The 21,880-nt window shown below is 42.0% G+C and overlaps 1 protein-coding gene across 1 annotated transcript in view; it reads left to right on the forward strand.

Annotated features, from left to right (window-relative positions):
* ryr2a (ryanodine receptor 2a (cardiac)) overlaps positions 1–21,880 on the forward strand; it is a 471,729-nt gene that overhangs the window by 262,064 nt on the left and 187,785 nt on the right. Inside the window, exons 38-40 of the mRNA XM_067988444.1 lie at positions 8,000–8,226; positions 9,141–9,942; positions 18,913–19,113. Coding sequence (XP_067844545.1) covers positions 8,000–8,226; positions 9,141–9,942; positions 18,913–19,113 — 1,230 coding nt within the window. The remainder of the gene's footprint in view (positions 1–7,999; positions 8,227–9,140; positions 9,943–18,912; positions 19,114–21,880) is intronic.

Below are 21,880 nucleotides of genomic sequence, written 5' to 3' on the forward strand. Positions count from 1 at the left end.
TGGGCTGAATGGCCAATCTCGTTGCATGCTTTCTTATATCCTTAACCTTTATCAGCTATTGTAGAATCAAAGTGCCACGCTGGAGCGGAGCAGAAATACAGCTATGCATTGGGAAGTATATAAAACTTGTTCGCAAACTAGTGTTTTCAATTCTACTACAGTTAACAGAGATTCCAGGTGGCGAATAGCTGAATTTTCAGAGCAGATCTGGCCTTAGAACCCAATCTTCCCAAAAATTCCCAATGATGTGATGACATCCTTCTGAATTTAGATTTGGTTTTGAATCCTCAGTTCACACCCCTCTATGTGCATGTACTAGAACATGGAGATTATTTCTCTGTAATTTTGCACCTCTGATGTTAGAAATCCGGCATATATCACACAATCATTGTTCTTCATTAACGCTGGTTTCTTCATCACACTGACATACTGATGGTCAGTGTAGTACCAATTTGTAAAAAGCTAGACACAGCTACGTTGGGTAATTACAGGCCAGTTAGCTTAAGAACTGTGGTAGGGAAAATTTTAGAGTCTTTAAGGATGAAATTACCATGTATCTAGATAAAAAATAATTGGAAGTAGCCAACACAGGTACAAAAGGGGCGATTGTGCTTGACAAACCTCATAGAGGAGGTAACAAATACGTTAGATAGGGGAATGCAGTGGATTGTAGTTTTCATGGACTTCAGGAATGCCTTTGACAAGGTACGACATTGGAGATTACCAGAGAAGATTAAAGGGTATGGAATTAGGGAAAGGATAGCAAACTGGAGTAAAAATTGGTGAGATGGAGAAAACAGAGTAGGAATTAAGTGCAGTTTTTCACAGTGTTTGAAAGTGGGTAATGTGTCCCACAGGGTTCAGTTCTGGGGCCAGTCGTGTCCACTGTGTAAGTCAATGATTTGAATATAGGTCTAGAGGGAGTGGTGTTAAAATTTGCAGATACCAAAATAGGAGGTATAGTTAAATTTTTAGAAGACCGAAGGAAGCTGCAAAGATTATATTGATAAGATGGGGGAATAGACTAAAAAGTGGTAGATGGAATTTTTTTTTTTATTCGTTTCTGGTATGTGGGCGTCGCTGGCAAGGCCAGCATTTATTGCCCATCCCTAATTGCCAGTAAGTGTGAGATGATGCATTTTGGTGAAAAAATAACAGCAGTAACTATTACCTTCGAAGTATTCAGGCTTGGTGATTCGGAAGAGAAGAGAGATTTGAAAGTATAGGTTCACAGGACGGTACAGGCAGCATCCCAGGTTGATAAGGCTGTTAAAAACTAATGGAATTCTAGGTTTTATCACAAGAGGTATAGAATTTAAAGCCAAGAAAAGAGAGGGGTGACCTGATGGAGGTCTTTAAGATAATGATAGGGTTTGGTAGGAAGACATGGAGGGGAAGTCCAAAACTAGAGGTCATAAATATAAAGTAGTCACTAATAAATCCAATAGGGAATTCAAGAGAAACTTTTTTATCCAAAGAGTGTTAAGAATGTGGAATGCGCTACCACAGGGAGCAGTTGAGGCAAATAACATTGATGCATTTAAGGGGAAGCTCGATATGCACATGAGGGAAAAAGGAATAGAAGATTATACTGATAGGGTTAGATGAAGTAGGAAGGGAGGAGGCTCATGTGGAGCATAAATGCCGGCATAGACCAGTTGGGTCGAATGGCCTGTTTCTTTGCTGTAGTTTCGATGTAACTCGATATATTGATGAGCCGATATAAAATCTTAATAAGACCTCAGTTAGAGTAGTGTGCAGTATGGGCCCACACTATAGAAGGATATTGAGGCTTTAGAGAAGGAACAACACAGATTCACTAGGGTGCTGCCTGTTATGAAGAAATACAAATACGAAGAAAGATTCAGAAATGTTTTTGTTAGAACAATGTAGATTATGGGGAAATATGACAGTGTTTAAAATTCTGAAAGGATGGGAAAGGGTAGATAGAAGCAAACTGTTGCCAATAGTTGAGAGGTCAAGGATAAAATATAAGAGATTTAGAACAGAGGGCAGGAAAAACTTCTTTACACAGAGAATTGTGAGGCTGTGGAATTAACTTCCAGGGTTGGTGGTTAAGGTAGAAATTATATCAACCATTTAAGATGAGATTGGATCGGTGGTTGAAGGGAAACAGGTTAAAAGGATATGGAAACAGGGTGGGTAAATATGATTCTAACTATTTGCTTGCGTGAAGGGTAAACACTGACGCAGACTGGTTGAGCCATTTTTTGTAAATGGAGGTCAGGAAAGGTAATACTTTGCATATATTATATAAAACCACCAATAATTGAGTATGAATAACAGGTGTGGACAAAAAGAAAAAAGTTTGCAAATGTTTGAAAATCTGAAATAAAAATGGAAAAGAAGACAAGTTTTTATTTCAGATTTCATGCAACTTGTCTTTTCTCTTTTCTAATGCTGAAGGACCTGCAGTGTATTCCCAGCATTTTTAAGTTACAGACATGTACAGTTGTTTTGTGTGTGCATTTATGACTGTATCCCTCTTTCACATACTGGTACAAACGTGTTACCAGCTTGAGACAGCAAAAATGCCTTTAATGCATCATGCACCATCTATTATTTCAACTATCCATCTATCTATCTAAGAGTCTCAAGTTTCTCACACTTCCAATAAGTGTCAAATGTATATAAAAATAGAAAAAAAAGCAGATATTTCATGTTGGTTTCTTCTCACTTGAAGCTAGAAATTTACATGCAACTGTCAATCTGCAATTGATCTCTACTTGAGTTTATGATCTCATATTTCTGGCCTTAAAGAGACAGGCCATATGAAATAGAGGTAAACCTTAGTAGAAAAATAATATATTGTGCATTACATGCCGTACCATTTCCATTATTATAAAGCAGCTTATCACTTGATTTAGTGTGAACAACACCTTGGCAAATCCACTAATATAAGTAAATCTCTGGTCTAACAAAATGCTTTTAAACCTCTGACAGCTGGTGGGTCCCACATTAAAAGCAGAGTTTAAAAGTTCCAAATCCTGAATCTACAGCTTAAAATACATTGGCTTTATTATGTTGAATCTCCTCTTTTGATATAATCCGTTCCACTGTTTCGTAACATGGATTGAACAGATGAAGAAGGGGCAAGGCTGAAATCTGACCTGTGATATCATCATTGGACTAATTATTTGAGAAGAAAGGGAGGGACTTTCCTTTGGCAATAAAATTTAAGATTCATGGTAAAGTACTGAAAACTTTGAATGTTATGATTTTAACAAAGAATCTTTATTTTCAGAATTTTAATCATCAGCTTTATGGTGGATATAACGGTGTCTGAGAGGGACTAATTAGGAATGACCTAGATAAAGAGTGCAGAAGAGGAGTGCATGAAAGTAAAAATGCTCAAATTATTAATACATACATTCATTTCAGATCAAAATTCTTCCTGTCGATAATTTGAGTGAAAAATTCGGTGGGAGTACAACACAAGATTTCCTGTTTTGTACTCACTCCAACTTCTTCGATTAAAATTACCAAGGGCAGGAATTTCAACCCCCTCTCCCAGTATAAACCACGTCAGATAGAAGTTGCCTGCCAGATTATTTCTGCAAAGCTGTAGCATTCTAGAGTTCCTAACAATTTAACTTTTGTCCTGTAACCAACTTTATCATCCTTCTTCAGCAATACATTTTTTAATAATACCTCCATTAAGTTCAGTACTAGGGTCTGTTGGTTTATTTTAAAATTGACATTTATAATCAATATAATTTGGTTATATTTATGGTTTTATAATCCACTTTAAAAGTTTCTCATGTCTCATTGAAAGGATGCAGTGTGTTTCACTTTGCAAAATTGTCATTGGATTTTGAAACTGAAGTAAATTTAAACTTTTTTGATGTAACACATTGAAGCAACGTATTGATTTATTGATCATTGCTTCATATATAACGCTGTATCTGGCAGCAGCGACATTCTGTTGATCTTAGCACCATCTAGTGGGTGATGCTGGATTAGCATTTTCAGATGATAACTTTAGTCAGTCTCCTGTTACCAGTTGGTTGTACACACTGTTCAGGGCTGACCATTGTATCTTAGCAAACATAAAAATCAGCGCACAGGGTTATTATTTTTTCCAGAAATCTGTGTTCTTTGCAATAAATAACAAAATTAAACTTAATTGTTCTATTTCATCATCTGCTTTCCTGCTGTGCTAACCTAGCTAGCTTTTAGGCATGAGACTAAAATTATTGGCGATATTGGCGACAAATGCAATAAGTTAGACCATTGTGCTCGCCAATCATCCAGTGGCAAACTTACGCCAAAATTTGCTTGAGATCTCATTGGAATACGCTGCAGTGAACAGAGCGGTAACTCACAAGCAGCACAGCCTCTGCAGCAACAGGAAAGGGCAAAGGCATTAAACGTTCTCTTCTGAAAGAGTTCACCTCGAAAAGCAACTTGAAAAGTGGTAAAAGGAAACACCTTGTGGAACAGTTTAAAAAATAATAATTCTTGGGATATGGGCGTCGCTGGCAAGGCCAGCATTTATTGTCCATCGCTAGTTGCTGCCTTCTTGAACTGCTACAGTCCGTGTAGTGAAGGTACTCTCACAGTATGGTTTGGTATGGAGTTCCAGGATTTTGACCCACTGATGATGAAGGAACCGCTATATATGTCCAAGTTGAGATGGTAGCTGCAGTGCCTTCTATAGCTAGTACACATTGCAGCCACGGTGCGCCGGTGGTGGAGGGAGTGGATGTTTAAGGTTGGTTGGGCTGCTGATCAAGCGGACTGCTTTGTCGTGAATGGTAACAGTTGAACTAACACATATTAACAGTTTTCTACTTAGGATTTAATAAAACAACAAATTACCTGATTAAAATATGCATTGTATTACAATTTAAATTCAATGGCCCGGAATTCGCTATAAAATAATCTTGCATTGTTTAGACGTTTCACCAGTACGTACAGGTTTCTGTTCCTTCATTTAAAATAAGTGAAATATAGCAAGTGACAAGTCACTGAACATTGTATGAAGCGTAAATAACGTGATAATAATGTGATGATAATAGCAAACTTCCCGAGGGGGAGGGGCGCATCTGTGTGCACACAATTGACAATCAAACTGGCCAGTGAAAATTTGCGTGCAGTCTCTGGCATGGTTCCAGTGGGAACGTTAATTAAATGTTTTGTCCATTCGGAGTGCTATGTGCGTGGGACCTTGGCTTGAAATTGACCAGGGGTGCATACTGTGTTAATCAATGGCAGAAACTAAATGGAGCAAGCACCACTATAAGCGCGTCTCTGGCGTCTGCCTGCCATTGGAGTTGTGGGTGGGGGGGGGGGTGGTGTGGGGATTGCCCAGGCTCCTCTTTGAACCCAGCCAGGTCCCCCTTGTCCAACTGTGTAAAGTGGCTGATCAAAAAAAAATGCCCCCTTCGTAGGTCCAGACTTCTCTGACAAGGACTGCACTGCTGGGGCCTCCATTTGGCCTCCTGAGATACATTGGATTCCAACTGAGCTAGGAAACTGAGAATTCCCAGCTTCAGGAGTCTCTGCCCTGGTGTTGCCCCCAGTGACGTTGCACCGGGTCAGCACTTAGTTCCCTGCCGTTTCCTGGGAGGTCCTGCCAGAGTTATGGCGGGAGACTGACGGTACCACCAAGTTTTTTGGTCCTAAAGTATCAACAATTCTCGTTTGGCGACAACAGCCAAACGAGAATTGTTGATACTTTAGGACCAAAAACCTCCATTATTGGCAATACCAATATGAGACATGAAATCTGATAAAATCATAGAATCATTCAGCGCAGAAGGAGGCTATTTAGCCCATCGTGCCTGTGCCAGCTCTTGAAAGAACTATCCAATTAGTCCCACTCCCCTGCTCTTTCCTCATTGTCCTGTACTTTTTTTCCCCTTCAAGTATTTATCCAATTCCCCTTTGAAAGTTACTATTGAATCTGCTTCTACCACCGTTTTAAGCAGTGCATTCCAGATCATAACAACTCACTGCATTAAAAAAAATCTTCTTATCATCCCTCTGGTTCTTTTGCCAATTATCTTAAACCTGTATCCTCTGGTTACTGCCCCACCTGTCAGTGGAAACAACTTCTCCCTATTTACTCTAACAAAACGCCACATAATTTTGAACGCCTCTACTAAATCTCCCCTTAACCTTCTTTGTTCGGAGGAGAACAATCCCAGCTTCTCTGGTCTCTCCACATGTCTCAATGACACAAAATTATTCTAAAACTAGAAGAAGCTGGGTCAATATCTGCTAAGAAGTGAGATTGTGGGTTACACTGTAATTTAACAGCACTGCTTGATTCTTTGTGTTAGTCTATAGCTTTGTGTTCCCTAAAGGGGTTCAACAGGTGGTACTGGAAGAATTCCAGGATAAAATAATCATACATGGGCTCTGAATGGAGAGGGCTTGCTGGGCTGAATAGACTTTTCTTGCTCTGGATTTTTCTTATATTCTAAGAAGCAAGATTTAAAAATTCCTCTGCACAAAGAATACATGAATGAAGGAATACCCATCACTGTGATTATTAGTGTCAGTTAACGATTTTATTTTATGAATATCAGTCATGAATAACTCTTACAGATCACATTTTCTTCCAAACCCTGGAGCAGAACATTTGGGCAGTGTTGCTAGGGCCAGAGTTCAGTGAACGTTTTGAGTCTCCCCACCCCGCCAATACGTGGCCACTGAAATGGCTCAATTGGTTAATAGGTGTAAAACGGGTGAAGTGAGGCCCAGTTTTGGGAACCAATGTCCTGCGCCCCAAAGACGCCGGAAAAACATCTGAAATTAGATCAGGCCAATTTTCAGGCATTCCTGGTGGCTATCTAAAACAGGTGTTAGGCCCCTTACGTATGTAAATGAAGGGTCTAACACCTGAGTTAGGCCTCCTCGCCAAAATTGGTCTGTGATGAGCGGGGCAGGCCCTCCAAAGATTCTTCAATGGCTGCTGCAGCCTAAGCAGTGACCATCAACGAAAGGTAATTTATAATTTTTTAGAAATGTTCTTGTTGAGTCAGGAAGAGCAGGAGCACTCCTCCTGGATCTATAGTCCTCCTGAGGGCTGCTGCTGGCCCACAATCGGCCCCTCTCCCGTTCTCCTCTCTCACCTCCCTCCCGGGACTTACTTGAGGGCCACTGCTGGCAAAGCAAGTGGCCCGAAATTCAATTCTTCAGTGGGGCAGATATTTAGATGAGGTCCAAGGACCAAATTCTCGCAATCCCTGTGCCCATTTGGCACCTGAAAATTGGCTTAAATGAATTTCTGAGCCATAATTTCCAGGTATTTCAACTTACTGTTTAGAATAATGTATACTGTGCTGTCCAGTACAATAACACATTGAGGAGTTGATGTAGTATCGGTTGAGCTTTGATCAGTTACAGTCCTGTAAAACACTGTATGCTGTATGCTGACCTATGTATGTATAATGGTAATTAAGCTTAGTCAGTATATACTAGTTGTGTCTTCAGATGGTTTTCATTAGGTCTGTTAGATATAGTATTTATGAAATGTAAAGTCATTGTTTTCGTATTTATGGCCCTGTTGATCTCAGCACTCTATACCTCTTATGACTGTTCCTGTGCTATCTCTTACTGCTTTCCTATTGCTCCTGTTGCCCGTTTGTGAATGGTCAACTGCCAGCCTATATTATCCAACTAAAGAGAAAACAAGTCTGTGTGTTTGTGGAGAAAAATATGGGGGAAGGAACCAGGTTGGCCAGGATCAGTCATTTTTAAAATCTTTTTTGTTATGCTTCAGAAACAGTTTTACTCAGTGTTTCAATATTTGTTTAAGAACATCTTTTATAACTATGTTTTATATTTGTTATTTGCCATATTAAAATGCCGTTGTTAGGAGTTTCATTACGTTAGGAGGCATTTGAAAGGCAATGCAACTGTATTGGGACTTCAGAACCTTATCGTTATGAAAGGATTTTTATTGTAATCGTCTTCATTATAACCAGGTTTCACTGCATCCTCAGTGTGTTCTTTTATTTATTTCCAGAATGTAATGCCTCTGTCAGCAGGATTGTTTAAAAGCGAGCGCAGGAACCCAACACCACAGTGTCCTCCTCGACTTCATGTCCAGCACCTTACTCCTGTACTCTGGAGTAGAGTGCCGAATGAGTTCTTAAAGGTGGATGTCAGCCGTGTTAGTGACCGCCATGGATGGCAGGTGCAATGTACAGAACCTTTAAGATTCATGTCTTTACATATTCCTGAAGAGAACAGGTTAGTGTTCAAAAGCCCAGTTAAGGCAGTACTTCGTAATCTGTGAACAATTAATAACTCTGAGCTCTAATTGTGGTCAAACACATCGAACACAAACATTTCTATTCCCACTCATTGAGTTCTAATCACATAATCCATTTAATATGTGTTTCGGCACATACAATTAGAAAACTGCCTTGAGTTTCTAAATGGGAAAGTATGAAAGGAGCGAGCACATTGGGGGTGATTTTAAACCCCAAGAATGGGTGGGTTGGGGGCAGGTGGGAATTGAAAATAGTTTTTTGGGTCGCGATCGCAACTCGGCTTTATTTCTGGGTTTAATGTCGGCGTGTAAAAGTACAGGCTTCCCACTGGGAATGTAAAGTCCGAAAACTTTGTGGTTGCGACCCAAAAAAACAACTATTTCCACCTCCCATCCGCCTCCAACCCACCCGTTGCCACCCCCAATAAGTCAGGACCAATCTTACATGCTACTTTTATCTACTGACTGTTAATGCTATTTCAACATCGACAAATAGGTTAGATAGGTGGTTGAAGGAAAAGGGAATAAAGGCATATGGGAACAGGGCGGGCACACGGGATTAGGACTACAGCTCATGTGGAGAGTAAATACCAACACGGGCTGGTTAGGCTGAACGGCCTGATTCCGTGTTGTCATTTCTATGTATTTCTATGTAACTATTGATTAGCAATGTCAGCAGCAGCATTTTGGCTGTTGATCCATATGTTTGGAGAGCAGCTTTGCTCTTCCTGGGTTGGAAAAGCCAAACTCTAAGATTTGTTATTTTACATAAACTCTGGCCTTCTTTAACTGGGTGAAGTACTGTAATTTTAAAAAAACACACACAAGGTTTGTATGTGTATTTTGATTCCTGTAAACATTAACCTTTCCTTTGATTCTTTATGATATGTAGGGCTTTGGATATCTTGGAGCTCACAGAGCATGAGGACCTGCTGAAATTTCACTACCATACCTTGCGTTTGTATTCCGCAGTTTGTGCTCTGGGCAATAACCGAGTGGAACATGCCCTGTGCAGCCACGTGGATGAGTCTCAATTGCTGTACGCAATAGAAAACAAATATGTACCTGGTTTGCTGCGAACAGGTTATTATGATTTGCTCATTGACACTTATCTTAGCACCTATGCCACTGCTAGGCTGATGATGAACAATGAATTCATCGTTCCTATGACAGACGAGACCAAGAGTATTACTTTGTTCCCAGATGATAACCAAAATCATGCTGTCCCTGGAGTTGGCCTCAGCACCTCACTCAGGCCTAGAATGCAGTTTTCCTCACCCAGTTTTGTCACCATGACTGGGGAATGCCTCCAGTATAGCCCAGAATTTCCACTGGACATCTTGAAGGCCAAAACTATCGAAATGCTGACGGAAGCCGTGCAGGAAGGCAGTCTCCATGTCCGAGACCCAGTTGGTGGCACCACTGAATTCCTTTTTGTCCCCCTTATCAAACTCTTTTACACGCTCCTTATAATGGGTATCTTCTGCAGTGAGGACTTGAAACATATTTTGCAGCTGATCGAAGCCAGTGTGTTTGCTGAAGATACTGGGACAACAGAAGAAAATATAATGAATGAAAAGGATGTAAGTAAAGGTGAACAGAAAACAGAAGGAGGAGACGAAGAATTCAAAGCTGAACAAGTTCCCAAAGAAGGGCTACTGCAGATGAAGCTCCCGGAGCCAGTTAAACTTCAGGTAATGCTTGAAAGAAAATCGTATCTAAATGTTGATGTGCTCTTGCCTATTAGAGGTGATACCTGAATAAGTAGGTGCCACTATTCTAGAAACTAGACTGTAGGATTCTCAATGCTAATTGTATTTAATATATAATTTTATATAATTTGATATTTTGTATGTTACATTGGATTTTTGGGACAACCATTACTTTCCTGGCAAATTTTGTTTGCGTATCCTGCAGAAGAATCTTTGAAAATTTAATTAATTACAAAGCGCTCTCATAGACTTCAGTCATTTTCTTCTCCTTTAGTTTCTGTTGATTTTTAGAAACCCTTGGGTCTGAAATTGTTTTATGCGATAATGGCAATGAATGAGTTAACATGTCGGTATGAAATTCCTTTGCCTGGTATATTAACAATGTCCCTAATCTATCTATTTTAAACAGGGCAACACCTTTGTTAAAATAGCAGACAGAGGAATTTTATATAAACGTGTTAATGTACTTGTGACTGATTACGCACAGAGCAATTTCAATGTATTTGTGTTTAAATTGTGCTGATGGCACACAGGAGAAACCATTTTGCACAGAAGGTTGTGAGGTAGTGGAATGCACTACTAGAGTTAGTGATTGAAGCAGAGAATATGTCGACATGCAAGAATAGGATAGATAGGTGGTCAAAGGGAAGAGGATACGGAGATATGAGCTCATGAGATTCGGACTGCTGCTCATGTGGAGGATAAACACAAACACCGACTGGATGTGCTGAATGGCCTGTTTCATGTTGTAATTTCAAGTAATTCTATGACACCATCTGTGCACTGGCTTGTAGAGTATGCTGAGTCTTAAAGTATGAGCAAATTGACTTGTGATGCACAACTGAAGCAGAAAGACCCTAGGTTAATAATTGTAATTTTGTAGGTGTCAGTTCAAATCTCCTCACACTGAGTTAGCAACTCCCCAAGCTAGTTTTCTCATTTGTCATCTGTACTTAAAAAAAAAACTGAAGTCGGTATAAGAAGGACATTACAGGAGCAATTTTATGAATTTGCACGCTTGGTGTGGCGCTTCGGCCAATTGGAGCACATATCAGGAATTTGGTCAGGTGCTTTCCACAATTCCATGCTAATTTTACGGTGTGTGGTTTTCATGCTTCATGGTTCTGGTCGGTGAAGTTCCAGATTGGAGCACAAACTTATCAATTTTTGTAATTGTTTTTGTTTTGTAAAGCAACAATGATATTGAGACTCCCAGGGTGAATCTCCCTCCTACTACCAGAGTAGGGTCAGGACAGGACGTTCCTCAGCTACCCAACTTCCTGGGTCAGCGCCCGTTATTCATGTGGGGCGGGCTTCCAGTGGAATCTCTACCACCAAGAGGGAGTCCACTGCTGCCAGGGTAGGAGAAAGAGGAGACGGCTGCAGTGGGACATTAAGAAACCTGCCCATTTATTGACTCAGGAACACTGTTGGTAGAGGACAAAAGGATGCTTTAATTATATTAAAAAAACAACGGCGTTCCAAGTTCAGTTTCTTTGCAACAAAGCAGTAGGACAGAATGGAGGAGATCTTTGACTTATTACTCACCTACACAAATATTGGGGTAGATCTTGACTTTGTGTGATAGTGTAAAATGGGTGATAGTGAGTCGACTTAAATTTTAAATAAAAATTGGGAGGGATATAAAACATGCTGTCGAGTTGCTATCATAAGTCAAGGTCTGCCCCGATATTCGTGCAGGTGAGCAATAAATCAAACATTTAAAGATGGAGTTATTCTTTAAAATCTAAAAATTTGAAACCTATTTTCATACAACATAATCAGTGACAAGAACTGCTTTTGGTTTCCTGATCTTCGAGGTTTTAAATGATTTAGACATTTAAATCAGTCCCAGATTTGATCCCCTTATCTTTTCTGAATTAGCCAACCTCAACAGATGTTCGTATGGGGTGCTACAAATGGTCTCAGTGTCTCTGGGTTAGGAAAAATAAAGGCTAGGGTTCCTGCACCTGATTGCTATCCTGCGATCCCTATTGGAACTTTGCATGTTTGGATATCCGGTGAGGACATGATTGAGTTCAGCTGTGATTCCTCCCCTCCTCCTTCTGGTCAAATACCCTGCTGCCACTGATAGTCAAGGCTCACAGATGAAGAATGGCCACTTGAGTGACTACCAGAGATGTTTCCTGTCGAGCCATATCAACAACAACAACTTGCATTTATATAGCACTTTTAATGTAAAACATCCTAAGGTGCTTCACGGGAATGTTATCAAACGAAATTTGACACCGAGCCACATAAGGAGATATTAAGACAGGTGATCAAAAGCTTGGTCAAAGAGGTAGGTGTTAAGGAGTGTCTTAAAGAAGGTAAGAAAGGTGGAAAGGTTTAGGGAGGGAATTCCAGAGCTCAGGGCCTAGGTAGCTGAAGGCATGGCCGCCAATGGTAGAGCGATGAAAATCGGGGATGCGCAAGAGAATCCCCACACTGAAACAATGCCTTCAGGATTGGAGAGGGAGGGAAGAAAGTTGGAAAAATAAAAACATTTAAATAAGGTCAGGCTGGTGTCCGTCCACCCAAACTGTAGTAACTCTACTCTGTCGTTCTCAGCTCTGAGACTAGAGCTGAGGATCGAAGGTCATCTGATCCCGCACACTTCTGTGGTTAGACTTTAAGCAGCATTATTGTGGTAATGTCGATCCAAACCATTGCTGATGGCTTTACATCAGTTTGAATCTTTCACTTGGGTGGTTTGGAAGAAATCAGGGAGAAATTTGAGAGTTTTATCCTCTTGGATATTTTATATGCAGTTTATTCAGGAGATTAAATAAATCAGAGTGTGTCCCTGACTAGCTCCATTGGAAGGTGTGAGATCAAAAGGGGTTTAGATACATCGTCATTTTCTAATGAATCTTGAAATATTTAGTTCAGTGCATGCAAAATTGAGATTAAAAAAGATTCTGGGGGAAAAGTTGGATAAGGGTCCGTTTTGGGCGGGGGTAACGCAATACTACCCCACGCCTGATGGACCCTACGCAGGCAGGACGCAAGTTTGGACCCACCCGAGGGCTTACCTGCAATCAACCTTCCTTTCCAGGCTTTGCACGTGGAATCAGTGCAATTCGCACCGTCCACCACCAGAGGGAGCACAATCTCTTAAAGGGAGAATGTTTCTTAGAAATCTCTTAAAGGTAGCTGGTACCTGTTATTTGCTGAAAATAACAGTCTACTGTCTGCATGAAGTCTGAACGGAGATTAGACATCACACACGTAAAACACAGATGCAGGTCCCATCCCTATGTTTACACAGTGATGAGTTATGTTAACTCATTGAATAAAGGTTGCACACTACTAAATCTTACATCTTACACCCTACATTCTGCACACCAGACCTCACCAATCTGCTGATCTGAGTTGGTACCAAGCCTGCGAGACTGCATGCACCAAGGTTCTCTGCTGATGCACTAGAGACCTTGGTGCAAGAGGTGGACAGAAGGAGAGACACCCTATATCCGCGGGGTGAGGGTGGGGGGAGGGGGGGGGGGGGGGAGGCGGTGGCAAAAGGCCCTCCAGACATACACTCAAAAGTCAGTGGGAGGCAGCGGGGGACGAAGTCAATGCCAGGCGCACAGCATCATAAACATGGATGCAATGCAGGAAGAAGTTCAATGCTTTGACGTGAGTGGTCAAGGTGAGTGAGTGAGGTCAACTGTCAAGTGGCGTCTCCTACCAACTGCACCACGCACTACACCCCCATCCCCCACATATCAATTATCTCTTTCCATCAGTGCTCAACTCTTTCAATCAGATGCTTCCTCTCATTCTTACACATTACCACTGCTGCAAGCCGCCCACCCACAACTCACAGGCCACACACACTAGCAGCTATTCAACAATGACAGGCACATCACCCAGACACACGTCCTGCTTTCTTGCAGGAGAAGGTGGTGCATAGCAAGAGGCAGCAAGTGGCAGTGGCATTTAGCTTCTCGAGCCTGTTCCGCCATTCAATGAGACCTGTGACCTAACTCCATATACCCATATCCCTTAATACCCTTGGTTCACAGAAATCTATCAGTCTCAGATTTAACATTCACAAGAGAGCTAGCATCAACTGCCGTCTGCAGAAGAGCGTTCCAAACGCCTCCCACTCTTTGCATGTAGAAGCATTTCCTAACTTCACTCCTGCATGTCCTGGCTCTAAATGTTAGGCTATGTCCCCGCGTCCCAGTATTCAAGTCTAGGAGACCTCCAAAAACAGTTATAAATGTCTTGGCAGCCAATCTTGAAGCAATAATCTAGCCACTAACCGGTAAATCCTGCATGGTCCCTTTAAGTAGCGTTGGTGAGGGGTCCTCCAGGCACTCTAAGAGACATTCAGATGGTCGGGGTTAAGACTGTGCATTGAGTTGAGCGTTAGACACCATTTTGGGACTTATCACTTTAAATCAGCCTGGCACACTGATTGAAGCTATTTTCTCCCTACTTTACATGCTTCCAGCGTTCGTTATCTGCGCCTGCGCTAACTCCTATACCAAGATGGCGTCTGGCGCACGTCACGCAGGAAACGTGCGTGCGCATCCAAGACGCCATCTTGGATGTCGGAGAGGCCGTGTAGTGCCGAAACAATGGGCGCTACATTGCCCAATTTAGCACCCACTTTTCTCTAAGTCTGCAAATAAATACAAATGACACTTGTAAAATTGTAGCAAAAAATCACATGAAACTTGCAAGAAACAGTCTTCATTGACTTCTGGTGTGATTAATTATTAACTAATTACCCATTTTTTACTGAAGATATTATTACTTCACTAATTAGGTACCAGTCAGGCAGCACTATCTGCTATGATTTGGATCTTCTCCCACAGGATTCTCACCCGTAGGTGTTTCAAAGTCTTATCTTAAGGAGATATTGGTATTGTATGCCTGTCAGGCAAGCCTTGTACTTCCCCCTCCCTGCGAAATAATGAAATATAAGTAATTTATTGAAGCAGGATGTGAATTAATGCTTAGTATGTGGGCTGAACAGTGCACATTTTAGTAAAATTGCTCAATTGTGCTTTTGTGAGACACCCACAAAACGTATCTCCTTGAACTATTGAACCATACTGTTTGCTTGAGTTTCAAATTTATGTTCATGCAGGGGACTGGATCATGCAGTGGGTTAGCACGCAAACATAGTATGGCTAAAAATTTATGTCCTAACATAATGTCACCTTATTGCCAAAAGGAGATTGAAGAATTAGATAATGCAGATGAGAGCAATTTGAGTCTAGGAGATGACTCCTGAGTTACGTTCTTTGCTATGATTATAGTCGTAAGATATTGGATTATGTACATTAGAGAAAAGGATAAAAAATTGCTTGATATGATGGGGTAGATTTTACAAATTAATGCTCCTAACATGATAGGAGTGCCCATCAGGAATTCACAGGTGGAAGTCAGCACGTGTCACACAACTTCACGTTATTCACCCCCTTTACACAAAGCTCTTATAAAATCCAACCCACCATCCCTTCCAATTTTGGGAGCTGAGCATCAATTCAACCTGATGAAATGGAAGTCTCTCACAGGCAGCTGAAGGGTTCAAATACTGTGGCTACAAGAGCAGGTCAGAGGCTGGGTATTCTACGGCGAGTGACTCACCTCCTGACTCCCCAAAGCCTTTCCACCATCCACCACAAGGCACAAGTCAGGAGTGTGATGGAATACTCTCCACTTGCTTGGATGAGTGCAGTTCCAACAACACTCAAGAAGCTCGACACCATCCAGGACAAAGCAGCCTGCTTGATTGGCACCCCATTCACCACCCTAAACATTCACTCCCTTCACCACTGGCGCACCGTGGCTGCAGTGTGTACCAGGATGCAGTGCAGCAACTCGCCAAGGCTTCTTCGACAGCACCTCCCAACCCCGCGACCTCTACCACCTAGAAGGACAAGGGCAGCAGGCACATGTGAACAACACCACCTGCACGTTCCCTTCCAAGTCACACACCATCTCGACTTGGAAATATATCGCCGTTCCTTCATCGTCGCTGGGTCAAAATCCTGGAACTCCCTACCTACCTGTGGGAGAACCTTCACCACTCGGACTGCAGCGGTTCAAGATGGCAGCTCATCGCCACCTTCTCAAGGGCAATTAGGGATGGGCATTAAATGCTGGCCTCGCCAGAGGTGCCCACATCCCATGAACGAATATAAAACAAAAGTAAAATTACTTTAATCAGCTTCAATCCATATCTAGTAGCCTTTGACCCACAGCATAAGGTGTCGGCCGTGGCTCAGTGGCAGCACTCTTGCCTCTGTGTCAGAAGTTGTGGGTTCAAGCCCCACTCCAAAGACTTGAAGACAAAATCTAGGCTGACACTCCAATGCAGTACTGAGGGAGTGCTGCACTGACGGAGGTGCAGTCTTTCAGATGAGACATTAAACTGAGGCCCTGTCTGCCCTCTCAGGTGGATGTAAAAGATCCCTTGGCACTATTTTGAAGAAGAGCAGCAGAGTTCTTCCCTGACCAATATTTATCCCTCAACAAATATCACTAAAATAGATTATCTGGTCATTATCACATTACAGTTTGTGGGACCTTTGTGTGAAAACTGGCTGCTGTGTTTTCTACATTACAACAGTGACTACACTTCAAAAGTACTTCATTGGCTGTAAAGCGCTTTGAGACAACCTGAGATAGTGAAAGGCACTGTATAAATGCACCTCTGATAGATGGCACCTCAGACAGTGCAGCACTTCCTAGGTACTGCACTGGAGTGTCAGCCTAGATTTTGTGCTCTAGTCTCTGAAAGGTGATATATAAATGCAAGTTCTTTCTTTGTTTCTCTTCCAGAGCCCACTCACCGACTCATTAGCCCCCAGACTTATTGTCACATGGTAACAGGCAAATTTAAGGAACAGGACTCAGGGCTGAGGGAAGTATAAGGTCCAAGAGGGAAATGGCAATTGATGCTAGCTCAATTGCTAAATTTAAATCTGAGATAATAGCTTTTTGGCAACCAAAGGTATTAAGGGATATGGGCCAAAGGCAGGTTTATGGAGTTAGATCACAGATCAGCCATGATCTTATCAAATGGCGGAGCAGGCTCGAGGGGCTGAATGGCCTTCTCCTGTTCCTATATTCCTATGTTCCTAAGATGTCAAGTAACAGGGCTGAGCTTGGGTAAGAGAGGGAAACCATGCATCATTGCCTGAGCCTGGGAGGGGGGGGTGCAGGAGGTGGGGGGGGGGGGGGGGGTGGCAAGAGCGGAGAGACCGTGAGGTGGAGCTGGCCGCCTGGAGTGAGAAAGCTGAGAGAGGCCAGGAGGCTTACAGAAAGCAGGGAGACCAGTTAGTGAGTGGGAGTGCAGAATTGGTCCTTGGCAACCACTTGATTGGTAATATATTAGTAGTCAAATCCCCACGGATCAATCGGTTTGCTTCAATGAGCAGTCAATGGCACATGATCTGACTAAATATTTTTAATGATATTTAATAATATAAATTGTCATAACTCATCTGAGTAGACCTGACATTTTGACTTAAGTAGAGTCACTGATTTATGCTAAGCGGATGTACTTTATTTGATACAATCTATATTTTTGCCCAAACTTTCTTCTAACACGTATTAGTATTGAGAATGAAGACTTTTATTTATTGAACTTTAGAATTTTATCATGTGTGAAAATCTGCAATGATTTTCCTTCTGTGGATCATTCCAAAGATTGCAGCTAAAATTCTAAATTTATATATACTTTCTCAAAACAAATCAGAATCTTGCGCTTCATTAATGAAGCATAAAGTTCTGATCTCTTTGCTCGCAGCAAAAAACAAACAAGCAGTTTCAATTGAGTTGGATGGCCTTTTCTGTTAAAATAAATGTCCCTGGGCAAAAGGTTAATGGATTTCATACCCATTTTGGTGTAAGTGTGTTTCCCCAGCAGGTAGTTTATTTAACATTTATCAAGCTCTTTGCAGTTAATAGTGCATGTTCCTTTGACACATTATATCATATGCAAAGTGAAAAAAGAAGACATTTGATTGAAGATTTGGAGATGTGTGGCCCAAAGTGACTGTCATCACTTATCTGTGATGCGACCCTTTTAATTATGGATAACCTTAAAGGATTACCACACAGAAGGCAGATACTGTAGGTTTTCTTGCACTGCCTGATTAGTTTGAAGATAATAAAGGAAAAATGAGTCTTTCTCAAAACAAATAGTTCCAGAAATATATATTGATTAAAGATAGGAGATTGTGGAAGCAGAGCTACATTTCACTGTAATAAAATGTAAGTTTTAACCACTGATTCCCCATATGGGGAGAAGATTTTCTCTGATATTGTAGTGGAACTATAAATGTATGCTAACAATAGTGCTTCAAAGAGCAACCAGAGCAAACCTTCCCCTATATTGAGCTCCCTATCTCAGCTGTGTCATTGTTGTGGAGAAGGGGATACAGACAGAATCCAGATAACAGTGACATTCATGGAGTCTTAGCAAATGGCCACTTGACCTTTGTCCCCAGTGAGAATATGCTGCATCGGGACCCAGAAAAAGGGAAGTGAGAAAATGGAAAAGATAATTTACAAGAAATTAATAAATTGGAGATGTTGAGATGCCAACAGTGTTTGTGGTTTTCTGTGTGGTTGATAGGAACTAGCAGTACAGAATGGACATCGGTATCATTCAGAAATATTGCAGCTGATCTCAATTTCCCCTTAAACCTTGCTAATAATTTAAAATGAAACAATTAAATATATTTGCAAAAGGGAATTTCTTTCAATAGTCCACAATAAAAAAATTCTCTGTCGGAACAATTTTTATTTTAAGCTGCTGTGAAACCATTGCAGGGCAATTCCCTTGCAGAATATGAATATGAAAAAAGTAATATGAAGCAGGTAGCATTCCACTATTTTTACATAGTTTGCACCAGCTAACAGAAAGAGATACTGGCGATGTAAATACATGACGTGTTGATATTATTACTTCCTTTTCCCCAGATGTGCCACCTTTTGCAGTATTTGTGTGACTGTCAACTCCGCCATCGGATTGAAGCCATTGTCGCCTTTTCAGATGATTTTGTGGCAAAGCTTCAGGAAAACCAAAGGTTCCGATATAACGAAGTGATGCAGGCATTAAATATGTCTGCTGCATTGACTGCTAAGAAAACAAAAGAGTTTCGATCACCTCCACAGGAGCAGGTAAGGAAACCGGCACAGCTGGAGTGGATAGTTTAATGTTGACTTTATAAGTCTCAGATTTTTGATGAGTCTCATTATTTTTGCCTTATTTAAACAATCTTATTGAAAGTATCAAATAACTTGCTGATTTTCAAAGTCTTAATTTTTACATTACGTTTGAATAAATTTGTAAAGTTTTATAAAGTTTGAGCTTTTGAAATATTGGTGTGGATTATTCTTCGATCGAATGGAAAGTCCATCCTTTCTTTTTACTACTTATGCTTTTTTTATACCTTACTACTCCCACCATCTTGCTGTACTACCAGGGTGTTCTATCATTATTTAGTTTTTTTTTTATTCGGACATGGGATGTGGGCATCGCTGGCAAGGCCAGCATTTATTGCCCATCCCTAATTGCCTTTGAGAAGGTGGTGGTGAGCCGCCTTCTTGAACCGCTGCAGTCCGTGTGGTGAAGGTTCTCCCACAGTGCTGTTAGGAAGGGAGTTCCAGGATTTTGACCCAGTGATGATGAAGGAACGGCGATATATTTCCAAGTTAGGAGGGGAACGTGCAGGTGGTGTTGTTCACATGTGCCTGCTGCCCTTGTCCTTCTAGGTGTTAGGGGTCGCGGGTTTGGGAGGTGCTGTCGAAGAAGCCTTGGCGAGTTGCTGCAGTGCATCCTGTGGGTGGTACACACTGCAGCCATGGTGCGCCGCTGGTGAAGGGAGTGAATGTTTAGGGTGGTGGATGGGGTGCCAATCAAGCGGGCTGCTTTGTCCTGGATGGTGTCGAGCTTCTTGAGTGTTGTTGGAGTTGCACTCATCCAAGCAAGTGGAGAGTATTCCATCACACTCCTGACTTGTGCCTTGTAGATGGTGGAAAGGCTTTGGGGAGTCAGGAGGTGAGTCACTCGCCGCAGAATACCCAGCCTCTGACCTGCTCTCGTAGCCACAGTATTTATGTGGCTGGTCCAGTTAAGTTTCTGGTCAATGGTGATCCCCAGGATGTTGATGGTGGGGGATTCGGCGATGGTAATGCCGTTGAATGTCAAGGGGAGGTGGTTAGACTCTCTCTTGTTGGAGATGGTCATTGCCTGGCACTTGTCAGCCGCGAATGTTACTTGCCACTTATGAGCCCAAGCCTGGATGTTGTCCAGGTCTTGCTGCATGCGGGCTCAGACTGCTTCATTATCTGAGGGATTGCAAATGGAACTGTACACTGTGCAATCATCAGTGAACATCCCCATTTCTGACCTAATGATGGAGGGAAGGTCATTGATGAAGCAGCTGAAGATGGTTGGGCCTAGGACACTGCCCTGAGGAACTCTTGCAGCAATGTCCTGGGCTGAGATGATTGGCCTCCAACAACCACTACCATCTTCCTTTGTGCTAGGCATGACTCCAGCCATTGGAGAGTTTTCCCCCCTGATTCCCATTGACTTCAATTTTACTAGGGCTCCTTGGTGCCACATTCTGTCAAATGCTGCCTTGATGTCAAGGGCAGTCACTCTCACCTCACCTCTGGAATTCAGCTCTTTTGTCCATATTTCGACCAAGGCTGTAATGAGGTCTGGAGCTGAGTGGTCCTGGCGGAACCCAAACTAAGCATCGGTGAGCAGTGAGAGGTAACTGGCTAACTCTCAACTTCTCAGACTGAAACTTATTTAAGCAATCCACCCACCTTTAAAATACAAAGTACCAGCCTTGCTTAGTGATTGCACTCCTGAACACAATCAGAAGGTTGTGGGATCAAACCCAACTCCAGAGACAAGTACACAATCTAGGCTGACATTTCAGCGTAGTGCTGAGTGAGAGCTGCACTGTTGGAGGAGTCGTCTTTCAGATGAGATGTTAAACTGAGGCCTGATCTGCCATTTCAGGTGAATGTAAAAAATCCCATGGCACCATTTGAAGAAGAGCAGGGGAGTTCCCCTGGTGAACAGCTCCAACCCCACTAATCCGCGAGGCTCCTTTTAATTTTGCATTGCAGGATCCAATACAGCGAAAGATTTTATTCTAAGGTGACAACCATGGCTCAGTGGTAACATGCTCACCTCTGATTCAAGAGATTGTGCGTTCAAGTCCCACTTCAGAGACTTAAGCACAACGTCCAGACACTCCAGTGCAGTACCGAGGGAGAGTGCTGCGCTGTTGGAGGTGCCGTCTTTAGGATGTGATGTTAAACCGGGGCCCTATCTGCTCTCTCAGGTGGATATAAAAGATACCATGGTACCATTCTGGGGAGTTCTTCCCCGGTGTCAGGGTAGCCCTGGAGTTCTCCTTGGTGTCCTGGCCAACATTTACCTCTCAATCAACATCACTAAAACAGATTATCTGATCATGATATCATTGCTGTTTGTGGAACCTTGCTGTGCACAAATTGGCTGCTGCGTTTCCTACATTATAACAGTGACTACACTTCAAAAGGCACTTAATTGGCTGTAAAGCACTGAGACATACTGAGGTCGTGAAAGGCACTATAAAAATGCAAGTTCTTTTTTTCTTTCTTTCCAATTTCGTAGCAGTTGCAAACAGCCTTAATTCTATGGGTCAGTGGTATCAACTCAGTAAATTTTTTTTCTACTTTGACATTTCTGAAATTTTGAGTATTTCTGAAGTTGCTTGGGGTTTGGGAAGATCAATACTTAAACTTTTCTTCCTGTTTTTAAACAGCCTATGAGCAATAACTTACCTAAAGTTGCTTCCCTTCCAGAATTTGTCGCTGAAAGTCGGGTCCTGGGATATGCGTGCATTGCGCTAGTGACATGTGTGACGACATCACCAGCACA

This window comes from Heptranchias perlo, chromosome 8 (assembly GCF_035084215.1).
Source record: "Heptranchias perlo isolate sHepPer1 chromosome 8, sHepPer1.hap1, whole genome shotgun sequence".
NCBI classification, from domain to species: Eukaryota; Metazoa; Chordata; class Chondrichthyes; order Hexanchiformes; family Hexanchidae; genus Heptranchias; species Heptranchias perlo.